This window comes from Rhipicephalus sanguineus, chromosome 8 (assembly GCF_013339695.2).
Source record: "Rhipicephalus sanguineus isolate Rsan-2018 chromosome 8, BIME_Rsan_1.4, whole genome shotgun sequence".
NCBI lineage: Eukaryota > Metazoa > Arthropoda > Arachnida > Ixodida > Ixodidae > Rhipicephalus > Rhipicephalus sanguineus.
In genome coordinates this window covers 111,758,054-111,771,736 of record NC_051183.1, presented here as the reverse complement: position 1 = coordinate 111,771,736, position 13,683 = coordinate 111,758,054, and the positions used below count along the sequence as shown (strand labels likewise).

At 45.3% G+C, this 13,683-nt stretch overlaps 1 protein-coding gene across 1 annotated transcript; it reads left to right on the top strand.

Moving 5' to 3' along the window:
• Window positions 1-605: 605 nt before the first annotated feature.
• LOC119403441 (translocator protein) lies at window positions 606-3,809 on the top strand. Its single transcript, XM_037670375.2, has 3 exons — window positions 606-713; window positions 1,696-1,911; window positions 3,537-3,809. Exons 1-3 carry the CDS (start codon window positions 606-608, stop codon window positions 3,708-3,710), a joined length of 498 nt encoding a protein of 165 aa, XP_037526303.1. The 3' UTR covers window positions 3,711-3,809.
• The last annotated feature ends 9,874 nt before the right edge of the window (window positions 3,810-13,683 follow it).

The window sequence follows — 13,683 nt, the reverse complement described above, 5'->3', positions numbered from 1 at the left end:
CCACTCTGCATCCATATACCACCGAACTACTGCGCTCATCGCTTCTTCACTTTTCGAAGCGTTAATGCAAGCATCTTTAATTTCGTCGCGTCGACATAAAATGTCGTCACGCTGCATTGAACACGTGTTCAATAGAGTCACCTTGTCATAAGCAATGGTTTTTTGCAGACTCGAGTGACATGCCCAGTGATACGTAGCTCCTTGTACAAAGGTATAGGGAGTTTTTGTGCAACGGCATACACTGGGTGATTTTTTAAATGGTACAGAGTTCGAAAAAGAGTTCTATACACGGACTCTACGTGGACGCAGATATAGTTTGCCCCAGCTGAAATGACACTGTTGCCGCAAGTTAAGAAAACCTCGTTAATTTTTTTTAGTTATTAACTTGAGGGCGGTCATTTATATTAGAAAGCTGTAGGGCCTGCCAATTTACGGCATATCCATTTTCTAGAAATAAGAAAAAGTTGCTCGTAATTTGAGGCATTCATCATCGAATTTTAAGGGCGATACCGAAGCTGACGACGCCAGGCATTCAGTACCTATAGTGAGCGGGCTAGGGCTTCTCAGTGACGTCGCTTTTTTCCCAGGCGTGACATCGGGTAGGCATGGAATACAAGGAGGCCACCCAGGCGGCCTGCTGGGTGCTTCTACCAAACCTGGGCGGCCTGGCGGGCCTCTACCTCATCAAGACCAGGCATGACGATGTTGTCAAGGTGAGTCAGAGGCGTGAAGGTCAAGGTACAGGCAAGAGAGAAATGTCAGGAATATGTGGCAGTGGCAGCCCGTCACATTAACGGAAAATATCGAATAACTACCCTGACATCATTGTTGACTGATGCTGCCTAACGCATTGAAACTGCACTAATACTAGGAATGATGTAAACGTGTGCTAGTTTGTAGTGACCCATCGCGGGAAAAAGTAAAGCAAAAAGCTGTTAACTTGCGTTTGGTGTATACTAGAATTACTGGATAACAGCGCAAAGACGATAAAAGCGTTTGCCTGTTTATCCCCACCCTTGCGGTGTTACCAAGTTTAACCAAGTTCTAAGAAATAAAGCATGCAAACACTGACACAAGAGAACATAATCACATACGACATTTGCGTTGTCTAGTTCACTTGTGTCCGTTACTGCACGCCTTAATCTATGTCATGATGTGTATTCATAATATGTGTTTTCTGTATTGAATGCGTGAGCACAAGAAAGCTGGTGGTACGGTGATAATGGTTATACTGCCACGCAGGAATGCTATGCAACAGAGGCGCATTCACACAAGCTCATCTAAGAACGTTTGTTTCGATCTGAAACTAGCCACTAAGAGCTCAAATGGTGCAGGCTCTACTCATGTCAAAGGCCACACTTCATATGAAGCGTTCCCATAGGGAGGGCGAAAGGATAATGGCTCGGAAGCGTCATCGTCGAAAGCTGCAGAATATTTTGCGTTATCTTGACTTCTTGGACGTTGATCCACACTTGAGGACATCCTAGGCATTTCGCATCCAAAATGTGTTTCCTGGAAAACAATTTTTTGAGTTTGACTCTATAAAATACTTAGTAGTCGGGAGACTTACCACAGAAACCGAAAGCTAAAGGTTAGATGAGAACACCTTGGTAACCAGTATAGTGAAAGAGGAATATATTGCCTTGTGACTTCTATGCCTTCTACGGATACCACAACCAAATTTAAATGTCGCAGCGGTGTCAGTTGGTACGCAATTTCCCGGGAAGCACCGGCCAGGTTATGCTATGGGTGGCGTTCAACAGCGCCATGGGCTACGCCGCCTACCTGGTCTTCCGCAGCGGGGGTGGCCTGCAAGGTCCGGCTAGGCCTGCTCTAGCCGTGTTCGCCGCTGGACTCGGATACAACTGGGCGTGGCCTCCTCTCTTTTACTCCAAACAGAAGTTCGCATTGGTGAGGATTACTTTACTTGAAGGGTATAAACAGCTGCATCATACTGGTATGCACACACGGAGCAGAAACCTGGGGGTTTATGAAATGGGTTCAACTCCGGTAACGATGAATACATACCAACTCGCCCAGTTTTCAGCTTTGTTAAATCGAGGATGACGCAGCGAGCCTTGAAAAAGTAAATGACAGGTGTAAACTCAAGCGACATGAAGAGAGCAGAGTGGGTCATGGAGCAAACGGGGGCTATAGGCGTCTTAGTCGAAATCAAGAAAAAATGTGTATGGGTTGGGCATGCAGCGCGACAACAAGACAACCGCTGGTCATTAAGAGTAACAGACTGGATTCCAAAAGAAGGTGAACGCGCGAGGGGGAGACAGAGTTAGGCGGGCAGATGAGAGTAACAAGACTGCGGGAATAACGTGGCCACAGCAAGCACAGGATTGAGTTGATTGGCAAAACATTCAAGGTGCCTTTGCTCAGCAGTGGCTTACTCAGGCAGACAATGACGATAAGACATTATGTGGCGGTGACGTCATGACATTGTTCACAGAGTTCTGTCGTGACGACATCCGCTGTTTAGAGAAATCAAATTAGCGCAAATAAAGACTGGCAGAAAAAGACGAGTCAAACAAGGACAGGCGTCTGTCCTTGTCTTCCTTGTCTTTTTGTATCACTTTTCACTTGCGCGGATTCGACTTTGTCATAAAGCAAACCCAACTAGCCTAACAGTCTGTCCTACTGAAGAGCTTAGCGAAAATATGCGCCAAAAGTACTGCGCTATGCGGGCGTAGTCAGTCCGGTTCACAAACAAAGGTAGTGCTGCTACAATGAATGTAAAAGGCGCGGCGCACAATATGAATGAAAAGAATTTTCAGGACTCGTTTCTTTGTTTGGAACAACGGTAATGAAACCCACCAGTTAATGAAGCTAAGGAAAGTATAAGGGTGTTAATTGTCCTTTTTTAAGTGTATTGTAGTACTGTTTTCAATTGGGCTCTCTTAAAGTGCAAGAGCATCGGGCGCCTAATCAGAAGGTTGCAGGTTTCATCCCTGTCGGCGACAAGTCGTCTTTTTGTCCACTTCACTTACTTCACATATATATCACAATTATTACAATACGCTTCAAACAGTACTATTAACATCCACTATACTTTCCTTGGCTGCGTTTTCTGCTACTTTTCAATACCTTTGTGCGCGCAATACGGTGAATACACAATGCTGCAATGTTCATGTCCCCTTCTCTCCGTGGAACGAAAAGCTTCGTCGACGCTGATAATAGCGGAATGCGATCCCCGTAGCGCGTCGAACTCAAAAATTACCACGATGCAAGTTTATCGAATCAATATCGGAATTATGTGTTACGAACAACCTTAGCTATTACTAGAAGAAAACAGTGTCTGAATTATTCAGCCAACATACAGGCTGCTAAACCTTCGTACATCCTTCAATGGAGAGCCATTAAGACTCGAACGAATTATGACGGACCCCATGTTATAATGGACCACAAGACACACGGATCGCTACTTATGTCTTGTGTGCCTTCTCTGTGGCGTCCTTTCGCGCTGTAAATATGGAAGGTAGAAACCAAGTGGCCCAACATAACGTTTTATTAATCTAACGCTTTCGCAGGCCATGGTGGACATGAACCTGCTATGCGGCACAGTGGCACTACTGGCCCACTTCTACTTGCCCATCGACGAGCGGGCGGCGAAGATCATGGTGCCATGCATGGCCTGGACGCTCGCCATGGCCACCTTCAACTGCCGCGTGTGGCGCTGGAGCAGGCGCCGACCCAGCGAATGAGCGTGTCCTACGAGAACACACGAATAGCGGTGTCTTCATGCCTGGTTACTCGGGTCTGTGATGAATGCGACATCGTTTGTGACTGCGCACTCGATTGCATGGCATCCGGACTGCGGGGATAAGATGCGCGATACGGACGAGTGTTGTGTTGTCCTTCGTTTAAAGAACATGAAGAACGCTGCTTTTTCATGTAAGAAACGTTTTGGTGGCAGGATGGTTTGGTTTTCATTGTGTTATGAACCAGAAATACGGGAATTTCGGGGGTGGGGGGGGGGGCGCTATACATTTTGCTTAAGATGGCCACCTAATAGCAAAAAAATCTCCCTCAGCGTTGTGGAATGAACCACGGAAGCATTATTGCGCCAAGAACAAATTGACACATGCAAAGCGTGAGCAGTCTTAGTCCCCGTAATCTGGTGAAGCAATCAACGATTTGTTCAGTCAGTGTTCCTTTCTAACATACATTGATAAATTTTGTGACTATGTTATCTGCACTGTAAGCGTGGCTAGCGTGTCAGGCGCGATACCGACATGCATGTAAGCAGTCGGTATAATATGCGCATGCACCGGTAGCAACGGGTGTCACAGATCTGGCTCCTGAATGGGGCTCTCGTAAATAGTACGTGTTGTATTAAAGCGAAGGTTTGAGCCGCGGGCGCTATTGTGCGTCTGGCGGCATGTTGGTTATCGTCATAATATGGAGAGGCACAAATGCAGGCTGTCCCACGTAAATCTGGTGGAAAAAAAATGAATCGCACTTTGGAGCGAAATTAACTGAATGCGTACTACTCGTAGTGGCCTAAAGTTTCTCAGGCTATTTTTGTTTTCCCTTTAACTGGTTAATTATGTTTAATTTACCAATTTTAAATTATCATCTGAACACCCCAAGAATGATAGCAGAGATGTAGAGCACCTTCACAAACCCTCGATTAAATTGTTCCTGTTACGATAGGAACACTGGTAACGAGACGGCTGACATGAATGCTCAATGTCAGCCGCACAGGTGAGCTTCCGTTCGAGGGAGGTCCGCGAGAGATGGCCTGGTGTCCCTTCACGACATCACAAATCATTACGAAATAGAGCGGAGGCTTTATTCGCCCCCGCACAAGTGGTTGACCAAGGCACAGGAATGCGTCTGGAGAAAATTGCAGACAAGATCTTTCCCAACCGATAACTGTTGAAACAGCATATCCACGGAGTGAATGATGATGAGTAGGCGAAGCTGCGGAGGTTCATCGGTAAACCGTGAATCTTCCGTGAATTCTGCCCAGTACATCATCACCGACGTGAGATCGGGCGCGTTTATACTAAAGGTTCGATGAGTTATGACGACTTGCAGCTCACTTTAATTTTACATGTACGCTGTGAATTTTCATTGTTTAGAACACCATTGCTTTAGAAAACATCTGGCGTCTTCCGTTAAGCAGCTGGCGTCTTTTCGTTTTGCTTTAGAAACATCTGGCGTTCTTTCGTTTTGCTTTTACAAAACATCTGGCGTCTTTCGTTGGTTTATTTCATCAATCAACGGCGTTTTGAACAAAATTTTTATTCTTTACTCACGCACAGGAGAAATCTCACCAGGCACTACCTTGGAGGTAAACAATGGCTGCTAATGGGAATGAGAGACAGAAGAAGTCGTCTTTTAGCTAACACTTACACTTCTACTTCTACTAACGTTTCCTACTGGAACATGCCAATGGCTGCTAATGGGGAATGAGAGACAGAAGAATTCGGCTTTTAGTTAACGCGCACGCTGCGAATTTTTTTTTGTTAATAATAATAATAATATCTGGGGTTTAACGTCCCAAAACCACGATATGATTATGAGAGACGCCGTAGTGAAGGGCTCCGGAAATTTCGACCACCTGGGGTTCTTTAACGTGCACCTAAATCTAAGTACACGGGCCTCAGACATTTTCACCTCCATCGAAAATGCAGCCGCCGCGGCCGGGATTCGATCCCGCGACCTTCGGGTCAGCAGTCGAGCGCCATAACCACTAGACCACCGTGGCGGAAGAATTTTTTTTTATTGTTCAACAACGCACAAGAAAAATCTCCCACCGGCACCACCTTGGAGGTCAAAGCGTAAGACTGGTTACGCACTACGACTACTACGACTACGACTACGAGGGACGAATGGGTGCCGCCTTAAGGAGCTTCGCCCCTAAAAGGTGTACCCGAAGGAGTTTAAGCCGCACTCCAAATTGTGCCAGCAGAGGCAACCTATGAGCATATTATGTGACACTGTAGTATGGTGCCGCCCGCAACGGATAATATATGTAATTCTCGCGAGCAGTGGGAGGTCACGTTGGCCAGCTCAGACCCAGTCGCCCGGACAAGGGTCATGAATTGGGCCGCCCAAGTCGCCGTACACCTTGGGTTGATGACCATATAACAGCGACTTCTCCGCACATTCTTTCTGACCATATTTTGTTTTTCTCATCCATCCATGTACGACACGTCTGACGTAATCCACTTTTCCGGGTTGCAAAAATAGAAAAAAGAATGCCCGCAAATCATAAAAAAATTCGGCAGATCCCACCTGCCGTGGGAATCGACGTGATGCGAAGCATGCGCTGGATGGTGACTGTGGCGTAATTTTTCACATTGAGCGAAACGTTACGGAATGACGCTAGAGAAATGTGAAAGTGGTATACGCACACTCATATGTTCAAGAGTAGCATATGTATTGTATAACCCATTGTTTACAGTTGCGTAACGATGCCAACAGCAACATGGGTGTTACCAACACCAGACGCCGTAAGCTTATATTCTTCAATACTGGATAGCACGAATCCGAACAGGACAAAGAAAGAACACAGATGCACAGGACAGGCGTTACTCGCAACTAAGCTTCATTCAGGATAGTTTCCATAGATATATACATAGCCGAGTGCCACGCGCAGGCACACTGCATGTACGTTACAGTCACAGTTACAGTTGTTATGTTTATACTTTTCCGTTGTGACGGAGAACGCACGCACGTTTCATGAACCCGTGTGTATGTGTAAAGGGGTTCTTGACAGTTATTGAACAAGGTCACCATCACAGTGATCAGTGAGCACCAGCAGCTGGACCGGACTTGTTAATGGGATCCGTTCGTGATCGCGGTTATGAGGAATCTAAGTGTAGTGAAGTGCGAGATATTGTGAAGCTGGTGGAAATTCTGGATGCCTCTTACAATGAAATGATCTATGATGCCTTCTGTCGTGGACGTGGCAGCGAGGTCTTTTGATGCCCTGTCCACATCCAGGCCGTCTTTCACACAGTATAAGCACCAATCATTGTTGGGTCTTGATAAATCAATGTTGAAGTCACCGGTAATGATGAGAGGCCTAGTTTTTTTAGCAGATTTATTGTAGAAAGCGCTGACCCAGGTTTTTGCGTAATCCACGTGGTCCACGTTGCCTACCACTTGGACGAGTGGATGGTAGTTGAGCGTCTTCCACGGGTGTTCTGTCTTCAGCTTCCTCACTTTCCTTGCGTCCGCCGCGGTGGTGTTGCGGTTACGGTGCTTGGCTGCTGACACGAAGGTCGCAGGTTCGATCCCGGTCGCGGCGGTCGCATTTCGATGGAGGCAAAATGCTAGATGACCGTGTACTGTGTGATCTCGGTACACGTTAAAGAACACCCAATGGTCAAAACTTCCCGAGCCCTTCGCTATGGCGTCTCTCATAATCATATCGTAGTTCTGGGACATAAAAGCCCAACAATTATTAATATTATCACTTTCCTTGCGTGTCAATATGTGTGTTCGCGGTTACTGTGTTGGTTGAGACTTGGTATCACCTGTGGCACATACCCGCATAACATAAACTCTGGTTACGGGTGTGTGCCACACGTGACTGAGAGAAAGGGTTTCATGACATACGCGACAGGTATTTTGCGTTATTCATGTCATTACCAGTGAATTGTGTTCGTCATACACTGATCGCCTGCTACGCCAATCTTGGCATATTACAAGTTATGGAGACGACCAGGAGAGCGCCGAGACGTAGGCGGCTAGATAGATAGATAGATAGATAGATAGATAGATAGATAGATAGATAGATAGATAGATAGATACGTAGATAGAAACGGCCAAAGTGCCTGGGGTTCGCTAAGAAATGCTTCGCATTTAAAAAAAAACGTGACGGCCGGACCTTCGCGCAGAGCTATGTTTCTGCTCTCAAATGTACGACGGGTTAACCAGGTCACCCGTAGCGTTTCATTATCTTCTATGGCTTCGGCAGCGCTCGGTCTACAGCATGCATACGCGCCGTCATCCTTCAAAAGCCGGAGCTCCAGATGCCGGCCACTAACAAGCTGTAGATACTGTGATAAACGAATAAATAAATAAATAAATAAATAAATAAATAAATAAATAAATAAATAAATAAATAAAAAGTCACAGTTTCGCCGCAAGGGCGAAGCAATGAATGCGATAGCAAGGAACTAATGCTATACGAAGTGAGGCTCGCCAATGGATACTCTCAGTTTGAACAGCGCTTCTGTTACAAAGGCGGCCGAAGCAGCGAAGGAAACTAGCGTGCTTCAAGTGTCGAGCTGTGACACTTGATAGTTCGCGCTGATTTTCTGTTTGTTCGTTTAGCGGCGTCCCTCGAGATCGAGTGACTTTCGTACGCTCCGTAACATGAGCGCGGACATCACGATGAAAGCGTGAAACATCTCTCTTCCCCTCACCACGAGAAAACCGCGCGAGGAGACAGCGGAAGCGCAAGCTTCTCCCATGCGCAAATATAAGAAGAAGCGAGCGAGCTCGCCGACGACTTTTAAATGCGCCCGTCGGGCTTCTAGCGCCATCTCGCTGGTAATGAAGAAACGCTTATTATCGCCTGCTGTCTCCGAGTCCGTCCAGCTCTAAAGGGTGTGTATATAACGCTCGCCGTTAGCTACGTGGAGGATCTGCGTTTCGTGGCGTAGTGGATAGCGCCGCTCGCTGCGGAACAAGAGGTCCCTGGTTCGATTCCGCGCTTCGGAAGCATTTTTCTGAATTAATTTTCTTTGGGGCTTTTATATATATATACATACTTATACATATACGGTGCATGACGGCGGCGATGGCGACGGCGACGGCAAAATCCAGCCGAGACTGTCCATATAATTGCTATCGCAATAAAAATAAATAAAACACTGCAGCAGGCCCATTGCCACCGTCAAGTTGCGAGGGACCGTGCCCAGCGACTGCACGATTAAGAACAGCACTATAGCACAGTGCGAGGTCTCTGTGACGTCACATCACGCGCAACTGTTGATGTTGACTCTTTGGGAGAGTCGGGGGACGGACGACTCTCCGAAAGAGAGCTAGCGCGCCCTTTTACAGAGAGTCATACATCCCAGGACTCTCCTAAAGAGAGTCAGCGTGCCTCCCTAAAGGGAGTTATACATGGGAGAGTCACATGCGTAGCTCATGATGATGATGATGATGATGTGCCTCTACACATGGCTCATACCCACGCTGGGGGATTGGCCAAGAATTGTTGATATGAAGTTTTAAATTTATAACTAATGATTTAACACACAAGACAAGCAAACATATAAAAGAACGAGTGCAATACTTATTTGTACATTCAGACCAGACTACTAATCCAAAGATGACACCTCTTTTACCTCAGTGTGTGCCATGTAGTTTCTTGGTGAATCCAGGGCGGCGCCCATTTAATATTGCATTGAGAGAGTGAAAAATATATTACCTACAATTAGGACACCCCTAATGAAAAAGATGAGCGTAGCGGCATGCGTGTTTTCATTTTGCGGTACACTATTGCTAAGAATATGAGAGAGGCATGTATGCGTGTACAGGGTCAACCAGATCTAAGCTGAACACCTCATTAGTAATCAAGCCTGTAAAACTAGGCCGTTTGTCCTACTTGACAAAGGAAATGCCCATCGTTCGACAACCAAATATGGTGTCGAGGAACCAGTGTGTCGGAACGGAACGAAAATCGAAAACGAAAAACGAAAAAAAAAAAAACGATATGTTTGACCGGAGCGAAAACGTACCGAAACTTTATAATTTCGTTCCGGAGTGAAACGGAAATTTTTTCGATGGTTTTTCGGTTCACGAGAAAACTTCGCAAGCCGGAACAACTGCGCCCATGCAATGTCAGCATATCTCAGGGTAAAGTATTAGCGCGTACCTCAGGAAGGAATTCCAAAGCAATGGTATGTGGAAATTGCGCGAAAAACGAAAACAGTGGCAATCAGAGATGTTTATATTAACGCAAGTGGACTTTTGCGCGCCTGTCACGCAGGCCAGCATATAGAGGGCATTGTCGGCGCTGAAGTTTGTTACAGCGAAAACGGTTATATCACAACAGCTGATTTTGGCGCCATAGTTGTCCGCTGCCGCCGGTGTCCGTGACCGCTATCGCGTGAAATAAGAAAAACATGAAATGAGAAACGAATTTCTAGGATCGGAGGGGATTTTAACCAGCGCTCTCTGCGTGGCAGTCGAGTCTTCCACCAGAGTGCCATGGTGGTTGCAACTCCTTCGCAAAAACACTGTATACAGGCGGCACGTCGGGCAAGGAATCGTGTTAACATATGTAATATAGCGTGGCAGAAGAGTAAAATAACAACCAATCATCACACAGTGCTAATGGCGCAAAGAGTATTTGGTTTAATGCTTCCCACTCACTGCAATGTGCCCAGCCATAATTCTTCGTCGTCAGCACAATGTGCACATAATGCCTTACAGATGTGTAGCGCGTGCCACGATTCTCCGAAGAATGACGAGAAATGGCATAGTGGGAACTTCGCTACTTCTTAAAAATTAGGATGATTTATTGTGTAGTGGGTACCTTGCATGTGTACTTGTATTAGTTGCCCCAAGAGGCTCTACAACGGGCTGTACAAAGTCCGCTCTTCCAGCTTTCGCTGTGACTGTGTTCCATGTTCCGCGCAGGCCTGGCGATCTTGTTATCAGAACAGCGGTGTGGCACATCAGAGAACACACTCAATGACGTGCTGCTTCTGAGATCGTGCTCGCTCCCTTGACACAAATCATTGTGCCTGCTCAAAATATTTGTAACTGACTTGAGAAAACAAATACTATGTCTTTGAAGGGTATTCTGGTTTGTGCTAGTTGGTAGGAATTCGTGGTACAGTTACTTCCGCTCTTCTGAAAGACGTGTTTTACCCCTGTCCCACTTTCTTAAGAGGAGGGCAAGTAACTACACCAAAAATCCAATGTCTTTTATGATTACCTTAATTTCAAGTTTTTACATACAAAAAAAAAGGTTTACGAACCGTTACGGAACATTTTTTTCTTTGTTCCGGAAAAGAAACGGAACGGAACATTTTTGCGGTGGAACGAAACTAAAACCGAAACGAAAAACATTTTGTTCCGACACCCTGCGAAAAACACAATAATGGTTTCCGAAATAAGTATTAAACATTCGTTTTTTTCCAGGCCTTGAATACAAATGTTCATCTTTGGTGTGGGCGACACTGTACACTTACTTAAAAACTAGTCTTTAATTTAGAAGAAATTGGTGCTGAGCTAAGTGGTACGTATATAGAGAGAAAATTATCGACGCCTAAGCACCACCAGAAAAAAGACGAGGCACAAAAAAAAATTGTCACAGGAAAAGATGCGTCCCGCTCTTTTCTTGTGACACTTTTTTCCTGTACATTGTCTTTCTTCTGGTGGTGCACAGCCGTTAAAAGGTTTTTCTCAGATTTTAAAATTAACTTGATATTTAAATATAAATTGAGAGATTTTTTTAAAAATTCGGCACATCCCACGCCTTTTGGGTATCGGTTTCTTGCGCAGCAGTGTGCGCGTAATTATCTATGCTGCATTTTTTCGCTTTGAGCCAAGCGTTACAAAGTAGATCGACCTGTTTCCATAAGTGTAATAGTTGTGTGCACATTGTGCGATTACCGCTAACGTCGACTACACTGGCGTTTAAAGGATAACTTATGCTCTGACGTAACTTCAGCACACACGTTAGACCACAAACGTCAGTATTATCGAAACAAAGTGGACTTCACGGTGCGATGACATGACTATCATACGCCGACTTTCGTTAGCGTATTCCCCCGGGATGGAGCAACAGTTGAATATAGCTTGCTCGTAGAAATACCAATGCAATATTTATCAGACTGCTATACAAGCGGAGCCAATGCTGGAACCACAGTTGACGCTGCACCGCCATTACGCCTGTATAGGGTATTTTTGCAAAGCAATTTCAAGATCTGGCGTGGTGCTTTGGTATAACAGCCGACTGCCACGCCGGACGCTTTGGTTCAAATACCGCTGGCATCCTAATTCTCATTCATTGCGTTCTTCGGGTGAACGCTGCCGATGTCGGTTTTTCCTAACGCTCTCGCATCTAAATTACGATAGTGTGTTCTCGCCGTTCCCGGGTAGATATCGAATGTTTGAATAGTGTGACATATCTAGGTGTTAACACACTACGACTTAAATTTGAAAATGCGTATTGAGTCGTCATGCATATTGAGTCGTTCTCGCTCAGCAGTGTTTGCTTAATGATATTTATATGTAGACAATTTTTTCGATGTACCAATATTAAGGACGATTTATTTAGCTCTTATCCATAGTCACTTATTATAATGCATAAATTATGGGACACACGTACGACTCTTCCTTAAAGCCACTTATAGTGTTGCAGAAGCGAGCAATTCAATGTTTGCCGAATCCAAGTTAGGGAGCTTCTTCCAAGCCACTCTTTAACAAACTTCAATTCATGCCTCTTGCTCATAAACTATGAAAACTACAAATATGGTTCATAATTGTATAACTAACAATAGTCCGCTTAACATTAAATTTGTTTCCTCCCTGTTTCGCACTCCAGCCTACGAAGCCGGCAACGTCTTACAGCTACTTGTAAAAATATGTATGACAAAAGATGGCTGTCTATCGTTGGTTGCACTTTGTGGAACAATATACCTTCCGAAATAAAATAATATAAATACTTTCCTGTTAACCTGAATCATTAATGTGATGACCTCTAATATGGTTTTAAGTCTGATTCAAATACCCTGTCAGCTTCCTGCATAAAAATAAATAAGTAAACAGTTAAAATTGCAATTTTGTATGTGTATATCTGTAAACATTTTTTTTTTATCCAAAGGAGCCTAATGCTAAGGATCCGGATGATCTTTTTTCGTGTGTTTATCGATTCGTGTACCTTTTGGCAAATAAAATTCAACTCAAATTCAATATAAACTGTCAGTCACCTGTGGCGCATACCCGCATACCGCGGCCCGTGATATACGGGTATGTGTCTGGAGGAAAGGGTTCGACGACTTACGCGACAGAATTTTCACGTTATTCATGTCGTGACCAGTCAGTCATATTCCTCAAACACTCTTTCCCTCCCATACAAATTTAGGTCTACACCACGTGAATGAGGCGATCACGAGAGCACCCATACGTAGACGACAAGTTGGATAGATACGTACATAGAAACGCGCAAAGTGCCTTTGGTTCGCCAAGAAATGCTTCGCATTTAAAAGAGCGCGACGCTCTTTCCGTGTGCTTCGTCTTCTGGTGGTCACCTAGGAGTAAAATGTTTCCTCGAATCTGTAGTTGCTTATGCGGAGCGCACTTTAGGTCTTCTCCGCGATGGCACCTACCTTGTGCTTCGGCCACGAGCACCTCTGGATTCTGAAGTCGGCACCGCTAAGCCTCTGCTAGGGCAGCTTGTATAGCTGCTGCAGTAGACGAAGCGCTTCAACAGGTTATGTCGCTTTTTGTTCATAATGAAGTGGCGAACATATCCCGGCTCGTCTCGGTGGTGTCGAGAACTTTGTTTCGCCAGCGCGAACTACAGAGACCTGCTAACTTGCACAAGGTTGCAAAGTAATCGAGCCGACTTCCGCCGGTTGGGTAGCGCATTGTTTAGAAAGAACCGTAGAGCTTCTGTTTTGGCGACGCGAACTACTAGGTTCCACTGACTTGTATAATGTGGGTTTAAGAAACCCGGCTCGTACATGCACGGTA